Source organism: Dermochelys coriacea, chromosome 2 (genome assembly GCF_009764565.3).
Source record: "Dermochelys coriacea isolate rDerCor1 chromosome 2, rDerCor1.pri.v4, whole genome shotgun sequence".
In the NCBI taxonomy this organism is placed as follows: Eukaryota; Metazoa; Chordata; order Testudines; family Dermochelyidae; genus Dermochelys; species Dermochelys coriacea.
Window position 1 is genome coordinate 239967524 of NC_050069.1, and position 27248 is coordinate 239994771.

At 41.1% G+C, this 27248-nt stretch overlaps 1 protein-coding gene across 2 annotated transcripts; it reads left to right on the forward strand.

Moving 5' to 3' along the window:
* The first annotated feature begins 2846 nt into the window (after positions 1-2846).
* On the forward strand, positions 2847-27248 carry LOC119852120 (mitochondrial poly(A) polymerase). Of its 2 annotated transcripts, XM_038393092.2 has the most exons (9): positions 2847-3182; positions 5960-6132; positions 7372-7605; positions 9733-9957; positions 17714-17925; positions 21361-21587; positions 23730-23822; positions 23904-23977; positions 26348-27248. In XM_038393092.2, the coding sequence occupies exons 1-9, from the start codon at positions 3020-3022 to the stop codon at positions 26711-26713; spliced, it is 1767 nt and encodes a 588-aa protein (XP_038249020.1). In that variant the 5' UTR covers positions 2847-3019; the 3' UTR covers positions 26714-27248. The 2 variants fall into 2 exon arrangements, with proteins under 2 accessions (XP_038249020.1, XP_043365443.1); XM_043509508.1 differs by lacking the exon at positions 7372-7605.

Below are 27248 nucleotides of genomic sequence, written 5' to 3' on the forward strand. Positions count from 1 at the left end.
AAGAGGGTGGGCCGCTGCCGCCTTCCTAACCAGGCTCTCTCAGATAGCTGTCATGCTGCACTGGGTCAGCTACCAGGAGTGGCCATCTTCAGACAGCATAAGAGGTGGCTCCCTCCTGTTCCCCACCCAGACTCTGCTGCCAGCGAAAGTGGCCAAATATGCCGGGGGGGAGGGCAGAGGCACAAAGGGAGAAGGACAGATCCCTCCTTCGCAGATAATTCTGGTGGGGTGGGGAAAGTGCAGCAGGCCAGGGCTGGGTGCAGGGGTCGCTGGGGATGGTACGGGGAGCAGGTTCCCTGGCTTCTGCTCAGCTGGAGGTAAGGGCATTGCCCATGCCTCTCCCCCTGCTGAGGTGTCCAAGATCTCTAGGTAGACCCTGGTGCTGTGAGTCTCCCTGGTCCGGGCTGGCCCCAGCCGGCTGCAAAAGCACATGCTCCCTGCTCCTGTAGCCCCAGCTCCCCAGGAGCTGGTGGAATTGGCAGCTCTGGCCCAGGGAGGTGGAGCTGGAAGTTCCTCTCAGAGGCGACATGGTGGGGGGGTGACATGTTCCCCCCCTTTACATTGTGCCCCCCCCAGTTACCAGGAGGCGCCCGTTGTCTATACATCCAAAAGGCAACAGCTCCAGCAGCATAGCTCCATCTAACACTCCGTTCCAGTAAATTAGCACCTGTTTAGTTAGAGGCAAGCCAGAATTACAGACTGCCACCTAGTGAGGACCTGTTTCAGAGTAGCAGCCATGTTAGTCTGTATTCGCAAAAAGAAAAGGAGTACTTGTGGCACCTTAGAGACTAACACATTTATTTGAGCATAAGCTTTTGTGAGCTACTGATGAAGTGAGCTGTAGCTCACGAAAGCTTATGCTCTAATAAATGTGTTAGTCTCTAAGGTGCCACAAGTACTCCTTTTCTTTTAGTGAGGACCTAAATCACTTCCTGCAACACTTAGGTGTCCTCTAAGACAGTGGTTTTCAACCAGAGGTACATGTACCTCTGGGGCACACGGAGGTCTTCCAGGAGGAAGACCCCTCCTCTAAATATTGCCTAATTTTACAACAAGCTACATAAAAAGCACTAGTGAAGTCAGTACAAACTAAAATTTTATACAATGACATGTTTATACGGCTCTATCTACTATACACCCTCATTATATATTCTTGACGTCTGATCTGTGTCCATTTATTCTTTTACGTAGAGACTGTCCAGTCTGACCAATGTACATGGCAGAGGGGCATTGCTGGCACATGATGGCATATATCACATTGGTAGATGCGCAGGCGAACAAGCCTCTGATAGTGTGGCTGATGTGATTAGGCCCTATGATGGTGTCCTCTGAATAGATATGTGGACAGAGTTGGCAATGGGCTTTATTGCAAGGATAGGTTCCTGGGTTAGTGGTTCTGGTGTGTGGTTGCTGGTATTTGCTTCAGGTTGGGGGGCTGTCTGTAAGCAAGGACTGGCCTGTCTCCCAAGATCGGTGAGCGTGATGGGTCGTCCTTCAGGATAGCTTGTAGATCCTTGATGATGCGTTGGAGAGGTTTTAGTTGGGGGCTGAAGGTGATGACTAGTGGCGTTCTGTTATTTTCTTTGTTGGGCCTGTCCTGTAGTAGGTGACTTCTGGCTCTGTCAATGGACACAGATCAGCCGTCAAGAATCATAACATTCAAAAACCAGTCGGAGAACACTTCAATCTCTCTGGTTACTTGACTACAGACCTAAGAGTGGCAATTCTTCAACCAAAAAAACTTCAAAAACAGACTCCAACGAGAGACTGCTGAATTGGAATTACAATTAAGGGATCTGTGGATACAATTAACTTCGGCTTGAATAGAGATTGGGAGTGGATGGGTCATGACAGAAAGTAAAACTATTTCCCAATGTTTATTTCTCCCCCTCCCCCCCCCCCCAAACCCCTGACTGTTCCTCAGACGTTCTTGTCAACTGCTGGAAATGGCCCACCTTGATTATTGCTACAAAAGGTCCCCCCCCCCCCCCCCCTTTGCTGGTAATAGCTCATCTTAAGTGATCACTCTCCTTACAGTGTGTGTGGTAACACCCATTGTTTCATGTTCTCTGTGTATATAATAAATCTCCCCACTGTATTTTCCACTGAATGCATCCGATGAAGTGAGCTGTAGCTCACGAAAGCTTATGCTTAAATAAATGTTAGTCTCTAAGGTGCCACAAGCCCTCCTTTTTCTTTTTGTGGATACAGACTAACACGGCTGCTACTCTGAAACCTGACTTTGCTGCAGGAGCTCACTGTGTGTGTTCCCACCACTAACAAGAATAGGGAACATGCAGTATTTTATTTTGCCTTATCAAATAATCAGTTTACTGGCAACGGGGTCCTGACTGCACTTTCCCCCAGCCTGGCTGTTTCCCAAAACCTTTGCACGGCTCGTCCCTTTTCTCTTCGGTGTCTGTCTCACAGCCGCCTTTGCTTTTATGTCCCGGGAAGGAGGAGCCCGTGGGCACCGTCGCACTAGGCAGTCGCAGGCTGCCCTCCCCGCTGCCCCCGGGAGGATTAGCACGTGGGTTACGGTTTGCAGGACTGGGACCTTCGCTCGTGCCTCCGCTCCAGCGAGGAGCGCCTCCTTCAGCCGAAACGCGTTTCCACGCCCCGCTCAGGCCAGGGCTCCCGCACAGCGGCGGCCAGGCGCCGTGCATGACCGGCAGGAGCGGCTCTTCGCTATTCGGTGCGCGCTACATCAGCTCCTGCGGAGCGGGCCGGCGGCGCCGGGGACCCCGCCTGCGGGACGCTGAGCGGCCCCGGGAGCAGGGGCTCGCTCGCCCTCACCCCGCAGGATCAGGCCCGAGGCCGGTGACGGGCGGCGGCTGGAGGATCGGATCCCGGGGGGAGGTTCCTATTGGCTTCGGAGGGGGCGGGGGCTGGACTCTGGGCGGCGGTAACCAAGAAGCAGACCTAGGTACGAGATTTGACTCTCGTGCCGCTCCGTACCCCGCGGGAGTTCGCGCCTGCGCACGGCGGCTTATCCTCTCCCATACCTCACGTTCCGGTAATGGCGTCTCGCATGGAGGGGCTGCTGCTGTGGTGCCGGTTGCGCTTCCCCGTGCCGGGGATAGGCCAGACGCGCCGCGCTCCGGGGAGGCCGCGCCTCAGCCCGGTCCGGCTCAGCTCCACCGGCGCCGCCGCGCGGAGGGCCCCTGGCGGAGAGGAGGCAGGTGAGGAGGCTTCTGTGGCGGGACAGGGCCTGGCTGGGGGTGGCTGCACTGCGCCGAGGGGCCGGCTGCCGGACAATGGGGTGGGAGGCTGCTGGGCGCCGGGGTCTGTCTGGGGCCCAGGAGGGTGATAGCAGCCCGCAGTCGGGCGGGGCTGTCGGGGGAGCCTCGCGGGTGGAGCGCCGCGGCCGGTGCCCGGGCTTTTCTGGGGAACGGTAGTGCCCGCCCCGCCGCGTCGTGGGACTCATTTGCCAGCCCCTGTGGCTCGCGTTAGGGCTGAGAGGGGCCAGACTCTGCCTAGCTGAGGGGCTGCGTTGGCAGCTTGTGTACAAACCGGGCGGGTTGCATGCAAACTCGCTCCCAGCTACCGTCAGGAGCAGGTGGCCTGCAGATGCTACAAGAACTAGTAGCCTTCTCTCAGACTGAGGTGTGTACCTGCCTTGTAGGGGCTGCACAGCCGTGTGAAATGAGACCACGTTGCAGAATTCATAGATTCCAAGGCCAGAGAGGACTTCTGTGCTCATTTAGGCTGCCCTGCTTAACACAAGCCAAATAACTCCTTCCAAATAATTCCTAGAGCGATTTTTTTTAATTTTAATGAAAAATGCCCGGTGATGCAGAATCCACCATGACATTTGGCAGATTGTTCCAGTGGTTGAGTATACTCATTGTTAAAAGTTTTACACCTTATTTCCAGTCAGTGGGCTGCATGTTAGACACCGCTATGTTAGAATGTGGCAGAGCTGTCCTTGTCTGCCATATACCAGTTCCTGAATATGCATCACTAAGATCAAGGGAGAATAACCATCCTGTTTTTGTCAAAAGGCGGGTGGAGGGCATATGTGTCTAGGGAAGATGCGGTACTAAGCGTCTAGTTTTGAAGAGCATTGTCACATTTGTTACTGTACTCGTTGGTAATTCCAGGGTTCTGTTTCAGGCTATGTCTAATCAGGACTTAAACTGTATCTGCTTATATTTTAGTAGTTTTTTGTCTTGCATACCATGCAAGTTAAAATATCTAAATCTAATCTCTGCAAACCAGAAATAACCCATTTGAATACATCCTATCTTGATTTTTCTTCCTGAATGGTCATGTTAAGAAACAAAAGTTTAAAAACTGAAATATATTATTTTCAGTATCTAGCGACTAGTTTTTTTTCAAGCTAGACCTTTTTTCTCATTAAGCATATCAGTTGAACTTGTGTAAAGATTTTTTTTTTAAAGTTAAATACAAAAGACTGAAAAAGGATCAATATGATTTTTCATAGAGTGCTGCCAGTTATTCCTAGAAAATTGTTCAGGAATCATTGAAAGTTGAGTTTACGGAATCTCTGGGATTCTCAAGAGATGATTCTTATGTTAAAAATAAACAAACAAAAGTCCCTGCTAGGAATAGCTTTAGCAAGCATCACATAGACTGGACAGTGATCATATTTGTCATGTGTTTGCACAACACATATTAATCATTACTGTTAAAGTTCAGTACCACTTTGCTACTGTGTAAGCCTGATAATTAATTTGTTCAGAAACCCAGCTTCAGTGCTGCAGATAGAGGCAGCAGCTCATCCTCTTTATTTCTGTGTGTTCTCCCACCAGCTCCTCTTCAGGTGACACTAAATAGCACTGTTGCCTGCTAGCTCTGTGCAACAGAGGCAGACAGCATGCAAGGAGCAGCATTCCCTAGTGCAGTGGTTCTCAACTTGCGGCCCATGGGCAGCCCAATCAGCACACAGATGTGGCCCATGTGTCATCCTCAGGACCATACAGATAGTATATGTATTGTGTGGATGAGTCCCACATAACACACAGAAAGCTGCATATGCGGCCCAAAATGGTGAATAGGTTGAGAACCACTGATCTAGTGTCAGCTACTGCGGTAGGATGACAGAACCTGCAACAGATAAAAGAGGGGGAGGGGAAAATAAGCAAAAAGTTGGGAAATGAGGGAGAAAATTGGGGAGGGGGGGGGAAGAGGGAGAGATAAAAAGCAGAAAGTAAAACAAAAAAAGACAGAAAAGGAAAAAACAAAGAAGGGGGAAAAGAGAAATGTGACGACTACACTAAGACGTAGTCACAATATTAAGGGGGAGTTGGCATGAGTTTCCAGACCCAATTCTGTTGGCTATTCTGTATGAAGTTTTATGATCAAGGAAGGATGAGACCCGCTGGGCTGAAGGATCTGTCACTATCTGATTGTTGTGCATTTGTATCACAACTGCTTTCAACTGTAATATGCTCTGTCTCAGTTTAAGTAGATGTTTTACATAGAAAATAGCGAGCCAGTCGTTAATGTTAACATAACAGGTACAATATAGAAATACAGGGGTGGGAATTCATTGTTGTTGGTTTTCCTCCTTATCTGACTTCAGTAAAATTGTGGAAGAATTGCACTTACACTTTCATATAGCACTCCTATGGCTTTTGTTTGTTGGTTCGTTGGTGGGGCGGGGTTGTTCCTTTTTGTTCCCAGTTTCACGGTGGCTCCTTTCAGTGTCTGTGGGGAAATACTGTGTCCTGAAAAAGGGCACTAGTGCAAACTTCTTGGGAGTGCACACATGGGAGGAGAAGGGAAAACTAGAGGTGAACAAGTAAAACAGTAGGGAGGTGAAGAGAAATTGATGTGGGCGGAGAACCTCTCTTTTGGGGGATTGCCCATTATAAATTTTGTTGTTTTTTTTTTTTTTTAAATTGAGTTCTGTAGGTTCCTTAACATCAAGCTACCAAAATCTGTATAAAACCTACATTTTTATGCTGAGTTTTTTTTCTACCCCCTCCCACAGATTCTAAAGTCAGTAGCCGAAAGAAGACATTTCCTGAGGTGCAAGCAGAAAGGCTAGAGCAAGCACAACGGACTGTTTTAATTAACTGCCCAGCCAAGATCAGTGAGAAAAAATTTCTCAAGTATTTGTCCCATCATGGAAAAATTAACAGTCACTACTTTTATGAAAGCTATGTATGTACTTGGAGTATTTTATATTAAAATCTTTTGTTAAAAGCTGGATTTGGGCAAAAAGAAATTCAGTTTTCATGTCTCTCTCAAAAGTTGGACATCTTTTTTTGACAAAAATAACGAGGAGTCCTTGTGGCACCTTAGAGACTTAACAAATTTATTTGGCCTTAAGCTTTTGTGGGTTAGAAACACTTCATCAGATGCATGGAGTGAAAATACAGGCGCGGGTATAAATACATGAAGGGATGGGGGTTGCTTTACCAAGTGTGAGGTCAGTAGGGAGAAATTGACCCAACCAATACCATCAGATTAGGCCTGAATAGAGACTGGGAGTGGTTGGGTCATTACAAAACCTAAACTTAATTTCCCCAATACTAATTTCTCCCTAGTGTTACTCACACCTTCTTGTCAACTGTCTGTAATGGGCCACTCTCTTACCACTTCAGAAGTTTTTTTTTTTTTCCTCCCTTGGTATCCTGCTGTTAATTGATTTATCTCGTTAGACTGACCTCATACTTGGTAAAGCAACCCCTATCCTTTCATGTATTTATACCTGGTCCTGTATTTTCACTCCATGCATATGATGAAGTGGGTTCTAACCCACGAATGCTTATGCCAAAATAAAGTTGCTAATCTCTAAGGTGCCCCAAGGACTCCTGTTTGTTTTAGTCCTGATAAAGACTAACAGCTACCACTCTGAAACCTTTCTTTGACAAATTACTTGTGTGTTTTTCATATTTGTTAAATTTTACAAGATGTTAAATAAATCAAGAATTTTTATTTCTACTTCTAAATTTTTCAGTCAAGATTTGTTTCTTTTAGTTGAATAGTGACACCCAAAATGAGTTGATAGCACACATTTTTGGATGGGGCTAACGCTCTATCAGTAACTTTCATACCACTCAGTCTGCTTGCCTAACAGCAGAACATAGTCATTTGCACGACATTCAACTTCCTAACTCTAGCACTAGTGCAAATAAATATTTATTTTCATTAGTTTGATTACTTTCTAATGCAGAAATTTGTTCATTATGCCAAATGGTATATGTCTTAAATTCTCTTTTTGGCAGCTTGTGAAAGAGTATAAAGGTGTTGAGGTGTGAATTAGTGTGAAATGCATAGGCTAAAAATCATATTGTATCTAGACAGCTGTGATTACTGTTGCAACAGTAATATCAATGTAATTGTTTATGCCTTGTACCAGCTGTTTTACCATGTCTCTTCACTTTTTAATGCTTTTAGGGTACCTACGCTGTGGTAGAATTTTCTGAAAAAGACAGCATAGCTTCACTACAGGATATTACCCGAACCCCAGGCATTGAAGAGGAATGTGCTGTTCCATTTAAATCTAGACTTTTTACTTTAACACTGAAAAACCCATCGATTGAAGCTGCTGATCAAGTACCAGTTCACTGTCATAAGCAATCCACCATTTTAGTCAATGATCTTGTTCAGAAGCTTTGTAGTGCTGACAGTGTAAGTCTATGGCTATAGCTCTCTTAAGGTTACTTTTTTGTTTTTTTCTTTTTCTTTTTTTTCTTTTTTTTTTATATTTTGCATATGGAAATGTGTAATTATCTAAAGATTCTTTTGGGATTTTACAGGTTAATTCCACTGGGCAGAAATATTTATCTATTAGAGGATTGCCTTGGATAAATGCATTTCATAAATTGAAATAAATACGTGAAGTGGTTACTTTAGTTGCTATGACCATTACTGTGTATGAAAACAATCTCTGAATGAGATGGTCTACTTCTGTTCAGTCTTGCAAGTCTTTTTTTAACACCTGTTTGTATTAAACAGTTGACTCTTCAAGAAACTGATATTTATTTCCACTATTCCTACGCCTTCGCTTGAGGTTTGAGCCCAAATCTGAATCCATTAGTAAAAACAAGAAAGGCTTGATATTTCTAAGCTTTAAAAATTAGAAGGAAAAAATGGTGAAAAGAGGTGGAAGGGAGAGGGAGGTGCATGTTTAAGTAAACTACTGTGAGAGTAGGGCTGACACCTTGAAGTATAATGTCTGAGTAATGTAACATATCAGGCTAAGACAGGAACATAGAGGACTTGTACAATTTCCCTACAATTTTTTGGGGGAAAATACTGTTTTCAGAAGTCTTACAATACATTAATATTTACCTTTTTTGAGTCTTCAGTCCAGAGCAAGGTTTTTTTGCTCTTTATTTATGACTCTAACTAAAGCTTCTCTTGAAGGTAATAGGAATGAGGGCTCTTGGAGTATTACAATATGGGACCAGGTTCCCAGGCTATAAGTAAAATATACCTCTTGTATCTACTTCTTTTTTTTTTTTTAAGGCTGAAATACATATATGTACTGATCAAGACAGAAGTGACTGGTGGACTTAGGTCTCCATAGAGGAAACATTGTTGAGAGGGGAAATGTTCCCTATCTAGTAGCAGCAGAATTCCTGATTAAGCATTCTGTACTATCCCATACCAGGAATGCAGGCTGGCCAATGGAGTTACTCAGGATTTAGTCTGGATTTACACTCTTACACCAGTATAACTCCATTGACTTGTGCTGAGTTACTTTGGATATACAGTGCTGTAACTGGGACTATAATCTTGCCCAATGACTGCCCACTTTGGTTCATATATAGTGATTAGATTCTTCAACGGTAGCAAGCAATGAGTATGGTCGGAGAGTCCCAGACAGGAAAGCCTTAGCCATAAGCTAAGTAGGACATTGCTTACAGTGTTAATGTCTGAGAGAATTATGGAATCCTACCAGTGTTGCTCTCCAGCTGAGGAATGTATCCCTCTACCTTTCTTCACTCTCCTCTTATTTACCTGTGAATTTCATATGTACTCCAGAACTCTGCACAGGCTGTCACAGTACCTTCTTTGATGCACTACTGCTATCAGTGCAAAGATATTTGGGATACCTTTCAGAGCTGAGCTAATGGCACCCACTGCAGATGACTGAACAGAAATGGGGGCACTCTCCTGCAGTAGGAAATTGCACCAGTAATGGACTGGATGGCTTGATAGGATGAAGGGATCTGTGGAGGTGAGGGGCACATTCCATTACTACTTCAAAACAAAAATACTTTTTTTTTTCTTTTTTCTTTTGGGAAAAGCCATTACCAAATTGCAACCACACAGGCTAGAGCTAGATTAACCCTCAGTGGCGAGTTGAATAGCTTGGGAATTAGGACATTCAGGATGCATTTGCATCATTTATGGTGAATACTTTAGTATCTGATAGGAGTCAAAATGCTGGGTATCATGGCCTACACTGTTCATGTTTTCATTTGGATCTATTATTTTCTTTTTCCTTTGGGTTTTACTTTGCTGCTCCATAAGGAAGAATCCTCAATAATATCTATAAATGTGTTGGTGGTGGTTTCTGAAATGAAGGAACTGGTGTCTAAAGCTCTAGAGGACACCTTAATTTGTAAATATTTCGTTTACTTCTATAGGAGTGACATACCATTGACATTCATTTTAAGGAGTTGAAGAAATAGCTTCTGAGGGGAGTATTAAATTAGGGCAGAAAGACTGGATGCTAAGCAAACAAATAAGAAAATGGAACTAACATATATTTTTGATTGTTTGATTGATTGTTTGTTTTTTCTTTAGGTAAGTAGTCAGTTGTACACCCTAATGGATGAGTATCAGCTAACAGAGGAGAACACTAAGCTCCGGTTTCTAGCCTGTTCTCTGATTCAGGAAATTGCATGTGCATATTTCCCAGAGTGCACAGTGAAGCCATTTGGCTCCTCAGTGAATACCTTTGGCAAATTAGGATGTGATTTAGACATGTTTTTGGACCTGGATGAAATTGGGAGGAGCCCTACAAGAGTGGTAAGGGTAAACTGCATGTCTCTAACTTGTAGGAATTCTTTGACAGATTTAACCACATAGTGATATAAGTAAAACAGTGGATATGCTATACTGAAGTTTTTTAAAAGATTTCAGATAAAGTCTCTCACAAGAGTCTAAGAGGTTCGGTGTTTTGGGACGAGGTGTACAGAAATAGAGACCGTTAATGAATTAACAACTGTGATGTGGAAACAGAGTAAAAATAAACTGAAGTTTTTCTCATCATGGCAAGAAGTAATCTGTAGTGAACTGTAGTGTTCACTCTAGTATACAGCAACTGCACTCCATAGTTAATGCTGAGGCATTCAGATGCCAGAGTGACAAGCACCAGGACAAAACCCTTAGGGCTTAGAATAGACTGCTATACTTTAAACCCCCAAACTGAACTTGTTGAGTGAAGTAACCAATTTGTTTCCAAGTTGGCTCATTTAAAATAAGGCACACAGAATTTTTTTCTGAGAATTTAGATCATGGAGGTTTAAAAACTTAATATAAAATTGTTGAATTTTCCATGCGTGTCCTAAGTTTCTCGGACACATATTTTGTAAGACTAGGACCGTGTTTACACTTAAATTGCTGCAGCAAGGCCACTGTACTGCTTCAGTGCAGACACTCACTACAGTGGAGGGGGTTCGCCTATTGCTGTAGTTGATCCACTTCCCCAAGAGGTGGCAGCTGGGTTAACGGAAGAATTCTTCTGTCAACCTAGAGCTGTCTACCCCGGGTTAGGTCAGCTTAACTATGTCACTCAGGGATGCATATTTTTCACATCCCTGAGCGACATAAGTGGATCAACCTAACTTTCTAGTGTCGATCTGGCCACAGTCTGTCTAATGACCCCTCACTTCAGCTCTTTGTGACCCACCTCTGACGTATGCTACTGTATTTCACTGCCTCATGGAAGTATATGAATGAGTAATTTTTATTTTGCCCAATTATTGGCACTTAACAGCAGTTGGGCAAGTTTTTCTGGTACTGGATTTGTATAATTTACTCTACTGCACCAACTAACTTCATTAATCGAACAAATTGAGAAGACATCTGCCAATAAAAATGAATGCAGTGAATGTACTGGAATGTTGGCAATTTGCATTTATAGAACCTCTAAATATTTTGTTAGTCAGTTGAGCTAAACTCAAGAACAGTGTTCCATAGGTGAACCTCCTTCTATTGAAAATCTTTCTTGGCCATTACCCAGGATGTGAGCAGGTCTGAGATGTCTTGCTCTGGATTTTTTTTAGTAAATCTGTCCAGCTGGCATCTAGCACTTTAGTGTAATAGGGTGGATTGATTTAAATCAGCAAGCAGGAAATCTTGATTTAAATAATTGAAATCTGGTTTTGCATTTGTACTTATTTTCTTAAAGAAAAGTTGATTCTTCATTAGTTGGTAACCATTAAAATGTTGTTTTTGCAACTAAACGTAGCCTTTACATTAAAACTGATACTACTACTTGCTAACCAGGAGGATAGACTGTATCTATGCACATTTATTTAAACAGTTTAAGCTTAGTGTACGTTCATTCATTCTTAATTTTTACATTTTGTATTATGTTAGAAAATTGTGAATTATGCATTTCTTCTTCACTAGATTTAATGTTTTACTTGTGATTTGTGTCAAGCTCTATTTGGAAATTGGAATTAACTGCATAAAAACAGTGTTTTCAAATTAGTTTTATTTAACTGATAAAAATATCTTAAATGTGCTGGATATATGAGGGAAAAAAAGTAAGTTAAATGCAAAAAATATGTTGTTAGAAACCTAACTGATTTATTAAACAAAAAACTATTTGTAGTTAGGGAATTGAACTGACTGTTTCTGTTTGCCATGTCCTTCAGGATTTCAGAATTGTAGATCTCATCCGACAATTCATTTTTGTTCATAGATTGGAAGAGGAAAATAAGCTTTTCTAGTTAAGCTACCAGTCGGTTTCTTAAGTTTTAATGAATTAGTCATTGAACTGAATTAGTGGAATAAACTGAAGTTAGGAAAATAGCTTTCTGCACCTGCAAGAAGGCTGTCAAAAGCTGGTTTACATGTGCTTGGCCGTTGACTTCCGCCAGTTCAGTGGTTTGACTTTCTTTAAAACTTTGGCCACAAACATGTCCTGCCTAATATTTTTTCTAATTTAAATGATTTTTATAGATTACATAGATTATCAAAATGTACTTAATTTAAATAAGAGTTCCATTTAAATGGAAATCAGATTTAAAAAAATAGTAATTTTTGTCCACCCTGTATTGTAAAATTAAAGCTACAGGTTATCTTGCTTGTTTTCCCTAACCCTACTCTATTGTTTGCTGATGCCATTTAATGGAGCTCTGCTCAATCAAGATACTAAAGCCACTTCCTTTGGTAATGCTGCTGTTTTAGTTGGCACACATTGTCAGTGAGGCTACAAAAGCCATTCTGGGTTTTCTCATTGAGCTCATCCAGTTAGAATATTGTCAGATTAGTAGCTAGAAGTGGACTTGAAGATAAAAACAAATAGTGTCCATATGTAATGATGCTGTGTCAAAAGAAGGAAATAGCATGAAACTTTTTCTTCACTGCATGTAACCATGGGGTAAGTAATCATGTGCTTGTCAACACATCGTAGCCTGCCCTGCTGCTGTGCAACCACATTGTTGGTGATAGCACATTGCTGTCATACCCTTTTGCTGCACTGGCTATGACAAACAGTACAGCTATCTGAGCTTGTAAATTGAGATTCATGATGCCACAACTCACTGTCACACTGTGCTCATATCCTCGGGGTGGTGTTGTGCAACTTGTTTGTTCACTGTTTGGATTGTTGAATGGAATGGTCTAGGCCCATGAAATTCATTTCCTGGCAGTGACCTAGTTGGTGTGGTGTTGTGTTGCTATGTGCTGGCCGAAGGTATGGATCCTCCTTTCCCTAATTACCAGGGTCTAAAACTACTGCTTTTTATGGAGGCAGTGTTTCTTTTTCGTGTGCCTGCACCATCTGCTACCAGAAGACATTGGCAGGGGTTTCAAAGATTATTTTAAAGCTAGAGAAGACAGAGGCAGCAAATTGCAGTTAGAAATAGCATAGCAACAGCAATTCCACAGGACTCTCTGGACGCGGAGGTGTGAACTGAGCGGGTACTGTTTGTAATGGCAGATAACCCCTCCTCAGACCACTGCCTCTGGGCCAGGAATACAAGCATTCACTGATGAGACCTTTTTGTGATGGAAACATGAGATGACCAGCAGTGAGCCCACTTTCACATGAAGACACATTCACACAGCTCCATGAGGACCTTGCCCTTGCAGAAAGCATGAGAGCTGGTAATGGTCCTGAATTGTGTTGCTCTTTGCCTTGTGAAAACTGACAACCTCAGGCTGATGCAGATCTGTTGGCAATCCATTTGGGTTTGGAAAATTTACAGGTAGTTCAGTGGTCATTGAAGTTGGCAAGGCAATTAATGATGTGCTGTCCTCCAGGCTTGCCAAAATTGGAAATATTCCTGAAATAATTGCAGGGCTTAAACAGATGGGCTTCCTGAACTGCACAGGTGCGATTGATTGGGACACATACCCATCCACCATCTCAAGCAAGGAAGTATATTAATAGGAAATGATACTACATCATTATGAAGGCTCTTGTGTACCTCCAGGGAATATCCATGGATACTTACATCAGATACGCTGGCTGGGTTCGTGATGCCAGGGTGTTCTAGATATCTGGCATGTTTCAGCTTGGGTAAACTGACATGTTATCTTCCCCACCCCGCCCAAAATCAATGCAGTGTCCATGCCAGCTGTGACTTTAGGCAACTTAAGGTGTCTTCTGCTCCCCTGGTTTCAGTCTGCTGGCTCTGATGCGCATCAAGAGAATGATGCAGTTTAAATACATGCTAGCAAATGCAGATTGGTAGTGGAATGTGCCTTTGGCCAACTAAAGATAAAATGGCACTGCTTACTGACTTGTTTGGACTGTAGAGTGTTTAGCACAGTATATGTGATTGGGGTGTATTGTGTGCTTCACAATATAAGTGAACTTAAATGAGAGTACTTGACTGGGTTGCCAACAATCATGATTCGAGGCATACTTGCAGACAACCAAAAAATGAACCTGTTACTACCACAGGGTCTGCTACAGCAAAGACTGTAAGGGATGGCATTTATGCTTGCATAGTCAAGTTACATGGTGAGTACAATGGGGCTGAACAGTGGGGTTGCATGATGCATTTGGGCTTTTGCCTTGTATTCAAATGTAGTGCTGGTGCATGCGCTAGAGAAATAAATTCCTTTCTCTTTCTCTCCGACAACTCCATCATATCACTGATAGAGTGGTCTCTTGGTTGCCAGGCCACTCCTTAATGAGTCTAATGCTGGTGCACTTGTTCTTGAAATACAGAGGAAAAATATTGCATGCCTTTGAATTCATGCAATTTTATATTCGGTCTATGAAGCCACATGTAAAATAACAAATTTTTATCTCAAAAGAATACTGTTCCCTTTGCACTTTCATTCTGACATCAAATTTCTGCCTGGAATTATCCCAGGAGAATAAATGGCAAGTTAATTTTACCTTCCGACTATCCAAAACAATTTTGGGGAGAAGGGAGAATGGGTGGGGAGCCTGTTACTTGAAGACATGGCAGCAGTGATGAGTATATTGCACTCTCTTCATCCTTACAAGATGTGCTGCTTCAGATACCAGAATGGAAGATGGAACAGTTATTCCAGGTATCGGGAATGAGGCCCTGCTTTTATGCTAAAGAAATCTGTGTCTTGCGACAGATGGACTGATAAATGACTGGACAGTGATTTTGAGTTACTACAGTGGCAGAGGGAGGCTTACCAAGGGATATCAAAGATCACCTGAAACTTTTACTGAGTGAAAGATTCTGTTTCATTTCTGTGACAGATATGGCAGTTTTCTGCAATATCTTTGGGGGATTTTACTATATTCAATTTATGTATAGTTGTGGGCCGGGTATTGTATATAATTCCAAGGGGGAAGGTGACCACAGCTCTCTTAATAATTCTGGACAGTGTGAGGTGATTAGGCAAATTCATTCAGGTTGTAACACCTTCAGAGAGACTAGTTCTAACTGAATTCTCCAGAGACCAACAGACAAAGAAAGGACTTTTGGCTAAAGTAGCCTGAGTTTAAACTGACTCACAGCCTTCTTGCTGATTCAGCAAACAGACAGAATCTTCTATTTAAAAGGGGGCCTCAATCCATAGGGGAAGTTGGAAGAGCTGACATCTGCCAGAGCCTGATGTTGGAGTTGGGGTGACCTCTGGTAAGCTTCTTAGCTTGTAGGTTCTCTTTATTGTTTTTAGTATGTGTTCCATGTAATGTTTTCATCTTAAGAATAAACATGCTTGCTTAGAAGGAGATGTCTGGTAATTACACAGTTTATAGCTTTTAAGGAGAAAGTGAAGCGCAGATGCTGGTCTTTCTAGGCTGTCTGTCTGGTTTTCTGGGAATAGCACAGTGTAGGCAGGGAATTGTGCAGCCTAAAAAAATGTCAGTCAGGAAGCAGAAAGATGCTGGTCTTTTCCCAAGAGAGGTGATGGCTGGGAGCAACCCTAAAACTGGATGACTTTGCTGATGCATGGAAGGGGAATACAGGTGCAATTGTCCTGAGCTGAGTTACTCTCCAGGATTGGACCAAAATCATATCCATAAGAAACTGGCTGCACTGGTGGCATGGGGTCTGAACATGCAGGTGGTTTGGGATAGTGGTGAGTGCCTTTGAGTACAATTTTATGGCAGTTTATATTTTGGCCAGGATCTGTTCACAAACCTTTAAACTTTCATTTAAAAAATAAAAAAAAGCTGCTGCATTCCACCACTGTGTGAAGTTCCAATTTGCATTCTTTGCCTATACCCCATTTTGACTAGCATGATTGGAAGAGAGGGAGGGGGTGGAGGATATTCAAGCATAATGGTGCTGCATCCACCCTTAACTGAAATCAAAGTTAGGATTATAAGCTAATGTATGTATTTTGTAATATTCTGCATAATAACAAAGGTGACAGGCTCCATCTTACTGGCCTGACATTCTGAGTCCTTCATTGCTTCCTCTGCCTGGGAAGCCTTCACCATGTTGTGACTTTCTGGGCTGTATAAGGGAACAGCTCCTGTACATCGGGGCAAAGGTTTTCTCCCAGGCTAAGGCCATCTTCCTCTTCCAATTCCTCTGCTCCATTTCCTTGCTGGCTATTCAGGAGAGGCTGGGTTGTATCGTCACAGACATGCAGGTTCCAGACTCCCTTCCACACTGGCTCTAAAGATGAGTCTGTGCTGAAATGGGCTTTTCTGCTTATGGGGGTTCTCAACACATCATAAAATGGACAGGTTTTTGGGGCTCTCACCAAATTTCTTCTTTTTATTTCTGGCCTTCCAGTAGCTCATCTTGTATCCCATTTACCTTCTCCGTGTCCTGCTGTCCCATCTGGTCAATCTCATGATCAATGTGATATTTTTGCTCTGGTGTTAAATGTGGATTTTGCTCACTTTAGTCCAAAGCTGCATCAAAATTCTGGTGTGTTCATATAGTTAGGTGGCTGATACACAGGCTTAGGGGCTGCTATTCTGTTTCAAACACCAGAGGTGGGCAAGCATGGAGAAACTGCAGATGGGATGGGACCATGGATGCTGAGCAAAGGGATTGAAGGTAGACCGCTTCCAGTCATGGGTGAGAGCACCAGTAGATGGCAAAGTAATGCATAGCAGGGGTGCCCAGTGGGTTTATGGAAAGGTATTGGAGACCAGGATATCTTAATTTGTTATGGGTGCCCCAGCTGTACGTATTCTCTTCATTAAACCTCGTAATAGCAACACTCATTAAAAGCTGCCTTATGGTGTGCCCTATAGCTTGGTGTGTGGTGATGGCCTTGTGGCAGATGTGGATGTGTGAAGGCATACCATATTAAGAGGGGAAACAGGCTGAGCACAAGGTTAGCATGCAGTGAAGACAAGGTCTGAGAATTTTTTTTAAAATATTCTAGTTATTTCAAAAGTGTGAATAAAAATGTATTACTGTAACCTAAACTGGACATGAATTAGCAGGTATAAGGACACATTATAGGAAAATGAACATTGGCATGGTTAGAATACTGCAATAGAGAATTGTTCTGACTCTATAAAATACATAGAACATTAGCTTTCTTTTCTGAGATAGTGAAGCTGGGCTGCATTATGAGGTAATGATAAACCAATGTGCTGAAACTCTGGGATTTTCCAAAAGCTAAAAGGAAATGTTCTTTAACAAAGAACCTCACAAATGTGGTTGGTACAAGCTAACAAATACCTTCTTCAAAAGAGGAAATAACATGTTTTGTGGCTTGGTTGTACTTCTTGTTTTTAGTTTTTTATTAAATTAGGTCTCTAAAACAGTGTGCTTCATCTTGACCTCTCTGTTTTTACATAACTGAAAAAAAAATCTTGGAAACTACTGTACTACTTATTATATACAATACTGAAATTACAGCATTCGTATATTTATCTAAGCAATTGAATTTCTAATTTCCCAGTTGTTAATCTGGAAAGAATGTAAGAGAGGCAAAGATAGTGATATTTTAAAATGTTTTCTTTTATCGAGTCCTAAAAACTACTTGCAATGTGTGTTGTTTTTTTTTTTTTTTTTTTTTTTTTTAAATCTTTAATCACAAACCATTCTTTGCAAGTGATTCCTGTTGTCTTTCAGAAGTGTCCCAGAATCTTATGTCATTTTCAGAACTGGTAATTTACCTTCATCTTTTTTTGTGTTAGAAAACAGGTCCTTTTTATATGGAATATCAGATGAAGAGAGTACCTTCTCAAAGAATAGCATCACAGAGAATCCTCTCTGTGATTGGTGATTGCATTGACAACTTTGGCCCTGGCTGTGTGGGTGTGCAAAAGATACTCAATGCTCGCTGTCCATTGGTGAGATTTTCCCATCAACCAACGGGGTTCCAGTGTGACCTGACAACTAACAATAGGTAATGATATGGCAGTAGCATTTTAAAAAATGTAAATAGAACAATAATATGTATGTTGGAAAGGTATAATGAAAATTACTTTTATAGGCTTCTGTATGTGTGTCTGTATATCAAACAAATGATACATTTTGATAACTTTTTTCCTTTTCTACACGAGTCTAAAGTAGGAAATATATTTGACAACTTTAAAAAAAAAAAAAAAACTTTTGAAGACTAATTTTGAGGACTGGACTTTTTTAATTTAACAGTAAAAATACAGATTATAAATACTTTCTAAAACTAGAGACATGAAAACTTGTGAATACAATAATAGACAGATATAAAACAATATAATAAAATGGATATGAAATCAAGAATATATGGGATTTTCATTAACTTTTTTGATTTCTCTGTTTGCTTTTAAAACTAGGCAATTGTATAATACCAATGTTAATTTATATTTCTTCAATTGCCTTTCAGTGATCAGATTCAGGTTATTTGAAGTTTTCTTTTTCTTGGACTGAACACAGACAAACTCGTAATTATTTTATATTAGCCTAGCATATTGCCACCTAATCAGCAAACAGGCAATTCTTTTTAAGAGAAAGGAATTGAGACTTGATGTTTCTGTATTTGATGCCTTTCATGATGATGCCCAATAGGGGGAGTAGGTTTCTTAAAAATAGCCCTTTGGCCTGCCACTTCTCTTCCTAGGTTTGCTTTCATTTTTTGATTACATGTACCAAATAGCCACATGAATGCCAGTGAGGCATGTACATGTTTTGTTTTTATTGATCATGGGTTGGGAAAGATCTGGTGTGCTGTAGAAGACACTGGAACAAGCTCCTGAGTTATGTCTGTAATTACTTTTGGTATTCCTCCTCTTTACTTTTCGGACTTTTTTTTCCTGAGACTGTTGCATCACCTGCAGTATTTACTTGTGATATCTTGTACATTAGTGATAAAAGTGATTATACAAGAGAGGAAGAGGAGAATAGCAAAGCAAGGAACTACATTTAATCACTGACTATGGGCCAAAATTTAATTTACTGTATGGGCAGTATTGTTGTAGAACCAGATGAGGTTGTCTTCTCTTGATAACTGCAAGACTTAGATTTGTTTAATTGTAAATGATAGTACCAGTAAAAATAAGTATGTTTACTATTATTTGTATTACTGTAGCTAATAACTTCTTGGAAGCTTCTAACTGAAATGTTTCTTTACCATTTCCCTGTTGTCCATTGGACACTTGTTTGTTTTAGTTACATTTCTTGTGACTTGTGAGCTGCTATTCTCTTGTGCGTATAAAGCTACACACCCAAACCCATAAAAACACAGGAATATGTCCAGTGACAATGGAAAATTTGGAGAATTTAGCTGCCAAATTTTTGCAAATCTCTACTATGTGTACGTGAACAGATTTTTCAAAAGTTTATAACTTTGGCCACATTTGGGTGATATTTCATGGGAACAGCAAAAGGCGCATCCTTGACACAATGCAAACCCCTTGCCAAATTTCAGGTCCCAACTCCAAAGCACAGAGGCACTAGAGCTGCTTAGTGGAATGTGAATTTTAACATAGGCAAAACGTGTTTTTTCCCTAGTCCTGTTCTGGGAAATGGCTGAAGCATTTTTGCTTAAACTTTCCAAAAAAAATGTATCCCAAGACATATGCCTGGCATGGAAAATTTCTCCCTGTTAGTTTGACTTATAAGCAAGTGAAAACAGGGTCTTAAATTGCCTACTGCTGTAGTTTGTATGCCACTTAAATCTTTTGTTGCATTATCATTTTTAAGTCAGAGTTAAACATGTACCCTTCCCTGCTTCTCCGATTCTTCACAAAATCTACCTGTGGACAGCCATGTGAAAAAGGGAGAATGTGGTAACTGACGTGTGTATGTAGACTGATCTGTTTTTTATAGCATGATCGTAATCCTCCTTCCTTCTTTTAACTGCACATAAACTTTAGAGAGAAATTCCTTTGAACTTGTACTCGGATCAGAGGTGAAATTTTTTTTAAAGTTAACTGTGTACTCTGGGTGCCTTTATTGAAGTTTTGACATGCTAAGACTATGTCCACACTGCATTTTAAACCTGGGTCTGTGGGATCTGGGCTTGTGGACTTTGTTTCCAAGCCTGCACTTGAGTGTCCACAGTGCATTGTAAATTTGGGGTTAGTACATCTGGGAGCCAGATCCAGTTATTGTAAAACATCCTTTCTGTGCTACACAGACCTTCTATCTTGGGTCTGCAGCTTAAGCTGCAACCACCATGCAGATTGTCAGGGTTTAGACCTTAGTCATTGTGGGACAGACTGACCCACCCACTAGCAGGGTACTAGAACTCAGGTCCTAAGTGCTTGCTGACCAAAGTCAGGCAGATTTGGGTGTGGATGGTAGGTGGGCTTGTGCTCAAATCTGAATCAGAGCTTGGATTTAGTGTGCAGTGATGATATATGCACTGAGGCTGTGGAACAAACTAAGACTGCAAAATGTGGTTCAGTAGTTTTGCATGTAGAAAGCTTTTTTTTTTTTCCTTTGGTGCATATACAGATGGAGGAGGAATTGTCTTCACTTTTGCTTGTTCTAAAACAGCATAGAACATTGGGGATGGTGTAAAGTACTTCAGCACAGTCTACATTTTAAAAGAAAAGTAACTTTTCTACTCCCAAAATCTGACTTAGATTTTAGGAAGTTTGTTTGTCCTTTTGAGGTGATGCCTCATAACCTAGAGGAGTACGTGCAATGCTGGGAGCCTGTAACTCATGTATCCGTACCTGCCTCTTGTGGTATTAATACTTTGCTTTTAAAAAAAAACTTTACACTGGACTGTCACAAACTTGGGGATGTTTCACTTTAAACCTTCATAATTTGAAAACTGCTGAATTGACTTTCTTTAAATGTGGCTTGTTTTGTAGATCTCACTGAGACTTAGTAGATCTCATTGAGATTAAGGTTTTTAGATTTTACTTGATTTTTGAATGCATTGTATTGTAACCCTTTGTATCCAAAGTTATCTAAGAAATTCCAGATTGTATTTTGTTTTGTATTAGACAATTTATTGTATAGTAAAATACTCAGAAGCATGAGAGTCTAACTTAAGTCTGCACTTTCAAAGTTAATTCTGCATTTTCTGACTCTGGAATGCTTTATTTCTCCATTGTAATGTTGCATTTTTTTTAATGGACATTTTACACAATGCAGATTCCACTCCTAAAGCGTACTGATAGTATTTCTCTTCCACTACTTAAATCTCTAATTAAGGGCCATCTGGAACTTTATCCTAGACCTTTTCTGATGTTCTCTCCTACTTTTATGTCATATGCAACAATTTGAACAAAAGATCCTATTTCTTTATAATTGTTACGTCTTAGAGCAGCATGCGTTATGGTTACGTTTGACAGTTGGTGATTCTCTTTAATGTTTACAATTTGTTCCTTGGACTTGTGTCTCACAGAGTTGCCATGAGAAGTTCAGAACTCCTTTATATATATGGTAGCCTTGACTCACGTGTAAGAGCTCTTGTGTTCAGTGTACGGTGCTGGGCCCGTGTACATGGCATCACAAGTACCATTCCCGGTCCTTGGATTACAAACTTCTCTCTAACAATGATGGCCTTGTTTTTCCTTCAAAAGAGAACACCACCTATCATTCCAACACTAGACCAACTTAAAGATCTAGCGGGTAAGAACATATCCATTTTGGAGTAGGACTGAACTAGCTCTCGTGTTTTCTCTCCGCTCTGGTTTCATTGAGTTTTGTGTGAATCTCAGTCATTTTTGATGGTCCAAAATAATCTTGCAGGTTGCAAATGCCATATATTTGAGAGAACGTCCAAGTCATTGAACATTGTTACTGATTCACTGTTGCAAGATGAATATTTTGGAGAATCAGACACTTAGATTTATTTTGCTTTTTTAAATTTTTCCAGTCACAATATTAAATTCCATTGACACCATTAATCTGAGACTAAATTATTCATTTAATTCCAGTAGGAGAGCTGCAGTACTTATAGAAAAGCTTTATTTTAACTGGCTCGGAGAGTGGGCTTGTTCTGTGCATCAGACAATTTAAAATCAGCCTTTTCTTAAAAGTCCAGGTGGTTGTTTCTTCTGATTTGCTGATCTTCTGTTCCTCAATAAATTAACCATAAACTACCATGTAATATAATCTTTTCACTGTCATTTGGTATAATATGTTATTTATACTCATCAACTTTGACATCAATATCAAACTTTTAAAGAAATTAAAAGCAAAAGATATTTTTCTGACTGACTTTTATCGAAGAGGGCGCAGCGACTTGCAAATAATTCTCACAATGTCCCTGTGAGGTAGCTTTTACTCATTTTATAAATGGGTAAATGGATTAGGTTTTGCCCAAGATCAAAGAAGGTATGCCAGCGAAAAATTAGAATAGAATAGAATTCAAGAGTCCTGACTCACCAGTCATCTGTTCTAACCTTTAGACATGCTTCTTCCCAGGCTTTGAAATGGAGAATAAAGGCTAAAGTGCATGCTAAATTTTAATAGTTTTGAAGTAAAAACAACTTTTAAAGCTTTCAAAATCTGTTACCGACAAGCTTTATTTTTTAATTCTCTTTGAAATTTTGATTGTGGAATTACGACAGTCACAGTGGAATTGGTATCTTGAAATGTTTCAAGAAAAATCCCAATGCACTGTGATAAGTATCTGAGAGGAAGGATGCTAATCATGCAACCCTTACTTGTGTCTGTAACCCTACTGATCTGTGATGGTACAGGCCATAAGCAAGGCCTCCTTGTGTAAAATGTCTTTGGGCTTGGCTACGCTTGCCGTTACAGCGCAATAAAGGAGCCCTGGGCACACTAGCTCACTACCTGTCCACGCTGGCAAGGCACGTAGAGTGCTCTGACTCCGCGGCTACAGTGCTGGTACTTCACCTTGCTGAGTGGAATAACGTTTGCTGTGCCCCCTGCTGGAGCACCGCAGCGCCAGTGTGAACGAGGTGTTACATTACTGTGCTCTGATCAGCCTCTGGAAACGTCCCATAATCCCCTTAAGTCAAGTGACCACTCTTGACATTGTTTTTGAATCGCTGCAGGAATGCGGATATGCCCTTTGAAAGCTCCATTTTTGACAGCCGGCTGCTTATCTGCTCCGAGACAAAACAAGCCATATGTGTGGAATGGTGTGTGTGTGTGTGTGTGTGTGTGTGAGAGAGAGAGAGAGGTGGGGGGTCTCCTGCTGTCTGAATTTATAAGATGGCATGCTGACATACTCTCAGCCATCCTAAAACCCACTCTCTCTCTCTCCTCCCACATACACATAACACACTCCCTGTCACACTCCACCTCCCCTCCCCCATTTGAAAAGCATGTTGCAGTCACTTGCATGCTGGGATAGCTGCCCAGAATGCACCGCTCCCAATGCCGCTGAAAATGTGGCCACACCAGTGCGCTTGAAGCTGTCAGTGTGGACAGACTGCAGCGCTTTCCCTCCTGCACTCTCCGAAGGCTGGTTTAACTCAAAGCGCTCTACATCTGCAAGTGTAGCCAAGCTCTTAGTGGCTGATTTTCAAAGGAACAAATAGGAATCACGCACTTACCCATTTGTGCTTTTGAAAAATCTCCTGTTTAGTCCTAAGCACTCTCCCTCCCCCATTAAAGATTTAAATGGTTTAAATTTGTGAATTGTAAAAAGTAGTTTATCTTCTGTACCCACTTGCACTGATTTAAGGTACTGCTCTCTTTTTGAAGAGGATGTCTGAGTTATGCTTAATAAATATGGGGGACTTCTTTTTACTGTATATCACATTTAAATACATTGTTCACATCTTGTCATTTCAGATGCAGAAGATAAGCATATAGTCGAAGGTCATGACTGTACCTTTGCTAGCAATTTGAACGAAATTAAGCCTACAGAAAATACAGAAACGTTGGGTAGGTGAATCTACATTAATTTTTTTTTTCCATTTCTGGGAGAACCATATCCCTTTCCTTATTTTCCCTTTTCCCTTTCAGATGTGCTGCTGAGTGACTTCTTTGAATATTTTGGGAATTTTGCTTTCAATAAGAACTCTATAAATATTCGTAAGGTAAATGCATTTTAATCTCTTCCCATTACTCTTTAACTGTCACCGTTCTCATTATATGAGAGGTACAAATGTGCAATACTGCATAAAGGGCCAAATTCTGCTGCCCTTATCCATTTATCCTACTAACTAATACATGACTAACTATCTAATGTATATTTCTTCATAATAAGAAAATTAATCTTTTATGATCATAAGGAAATAGTATCATTCAGGAAACCTTTTGTGTTTTGCAATTGTGTAGCACATTTTGCAGTTGCAGAAATTACACATAGAATAGCTGTAAACTGATTTTATCCATAAAACTAGTTTTAAAACTGGCAGTCAGATTCACAGAGTTAAATTCTGTAGAACAAAGCAAAACCACTGATCACCTACTTCTTGATTGTGCTGCAGCACTAATTATTTGTTGTATTATAAAGCACTCACTATAAGTCAATAAAGCTTCTCAGCTGAATGCTCTGTTACATGAGAGGTGTCATTGTTCAGTAGTAGCTGCCTTCTTTGTCCCACTTTTGTGATGAGAGAGCTGTTTTTTTTTTTTTTTTTTTTAAACCTAGACTGTACAACACAATCCAACATTTTTTTTTTTTGGTCTTCATACAAACAGTGTATCCCTAAACACTTTGCAGTTTTAAATAACTGTGATCTGGATTGGGAACCCAGAGTTTAGAACCAATCCATACTTCAACTTCTAACTGAGTTTGAAACTATTTACTGGTATAGCTGTTCACCATGGCTGGTGTGCCCACTCATAATGGATAAAATCTGGTTAGTAACTCTGACAGTTACATGTTTTGTGTCTGCTTAGAGAGCTATTCTGGCACATGCATTTCTTCATGTAATTCATTCAGCACAGTTGTTTGCAACGTTTACAGGACTCCCTAACGATGTTTGTGTAACTGGCTTAACCAATCTGTATTTTACTAGCCCTTTGTGAGACAGGAGATCCCAGAGTATGTTGTCCCATGTGCTGCTATGTGAGTGTACCCTTTGGGCACTCAGTTTCCTGCTCAGACACTGGGAGATACCTACCCAGATAGTCACAGAAGACACTGACACAAACACTGCTAGGTGTCATAGTATGTGTGGACTTATCAGTTGGTTGACATGGCAGAAAAGTTACTTTGCAGACACAACCTGAACATTATTAACTTGTGACTAATTAAGATAACCCTTTTTTAGAATTTGCATAAATATAAATGACCAAACTGCTTACGTAGGTCACATTTAAAAGTTGGTCTATGGAGCGGGCCTTCAGCTCTTCTGTGTTGTTGCTTTCTGTTACCTGTATAAGGACTACCTGGCCTCTTCCTTTCAAATAAGAGAGAATTTGTTTGTGTGTTTGTGTTACACAATTGCCTCTGTGTAATAGGGTAAAATAGATGGGTAAGGGCTACCTTCCTGTCCATGAACCAGCAAGAGATTTAAAGGAAGTGTGTGTTCTCCTTTCAGTTCTGAGAGAGCCAGGGGCGAAGCCTCCAAGGACTGCAGGGCATCGTTGGCAGGAGAATTGCTTGGTTTTGGTGGTACTTATGAGTTTTCTGTTAACCAATAAGTTGTGCCCTAAGACAAGGACCTGAAATAGACTCTGGCATGGAATTGGTTCCTTCCTTAGTTTGTGAGAGAGCCCATGAGTTTTACACCACAGTGCGCAGCAGTTGGTGTTGCCTAAACAGCTCACAAGAGCACTTTATAATAGTGAAATGGTACTCAGCACTGTAGAAAACACAAGAAGGCAGACCATGCTGTGAAAAGCTGAAAATCTGAGAGAGTGACATGTAAAAGACAGGAGGCACTGGGGAAAATCCAGGGGAGGAAATAACTTACTGCTTTTAAAAAATCATTAACTCTTTAGTGGGCATTGTGAAAGAATGGAGCGTTTTGGAGGGATTTTTGTAGCCATGTTGACTTAACAAATGGAGCTATAGAAATCATTCCGTGCATGAAGGACAACATGGGAGAAGGTATTCATTCCATGCATAAAAGGCAGGATGGAGACAACAGTGGAAGGCTGAAACTTTTCTTGCTGGTGTAGAAGAGAGAATGGGAGAATTGCATCAAAGACAATCTGAGATGTGGAGATGTGCATTGCCTTGAAGGAGATGAGACATTTAAAAGTGCTCTGGTGAACAAGAAGTAGCCATTGAACCTACGCAAAGAGTGGGAAATGACATGTTCAGATTGACAGGCTAAGTTGATGAACATCTACTTTCCTTTTTATGAAAGAAATTCCTTATTAGGTCAAAGGACCTTTGCAATCAGGTGATGATATCTAATATTGCTGTAATAACTTAGCTGAACTGTTCTGTTTGCTGTGTGTGTAATACCCATGTGAAATGTATGTCTTTCCTATCTTTAAAATATCTGCAGGGAAAGGAGCAAAATAAGCCTGAGCCTTCTCCTCTCTACATCCAGAACCCCTTTGAACAGGCCCTCAATATCAGCAAGAATGTTAATCAAAGCCAGCTGGATAGGTTTGTAGCTTTGGCCAGAGAGTGTGCCTGGATTTTACAGCAGGAAGATAAAGGTCATTCTTCATTGAGTAATAGCCAGCCTTGGGGACTGGCGGCCTTACTTCTACCATCTGTAGCAAGTAACTGTGTCAAGGGCAAGAAGAGAAGGAAGGGACCAGCAAGTGAACGAATCAAAAGCCTGTTGGACTCTTTGAAAATTAATAATGCAAACAGTTTGGTGAACAATGGTGGGAAAAGGACCTTTAGCAATCAAACACGGTAGCTGCTACTCTGTTGTGAGCATTGCTTGTGGTAATAATTGGAAGAACATTACTTGAACTTAGTTTCTACTTGAGATGAGATGGAGAAAATTACCTCCTGCTTCCACTGTTCTAAACCTTGTGCTAAACCTTATTTAGTTCCTCTGGATGTTATCTCCTCTAAAGCCCTTCTCACTCTTCCACATGACCTATGGATGAAGACCATCCAGCCATCAGCTTTCATATATACCTTCTTAGAAGCAGCCTTATGCTGGGTACAGTTCAAAAAGCAAAACAGATTGGGCCTGGAAAAAGGACTTCCGGAATCCTGCCAGCTACTGGACAAACATTGCTAAGCAAAGGAGGTGCCAGAAGCAACTTCTTTCCAATGAAACCATGGCTTAAAAGATGATGCAATGCTAGCACACCCCTCTCCCACCACCATCACATCAATGCACTAGAAACTATTTTAATTCAAAGTACTTTATGCCTTTTGTAACAGTTTTCCACACATGTAAATGGTGCAAGATATAATAAAGCAACTGGAACTTGTTAGTA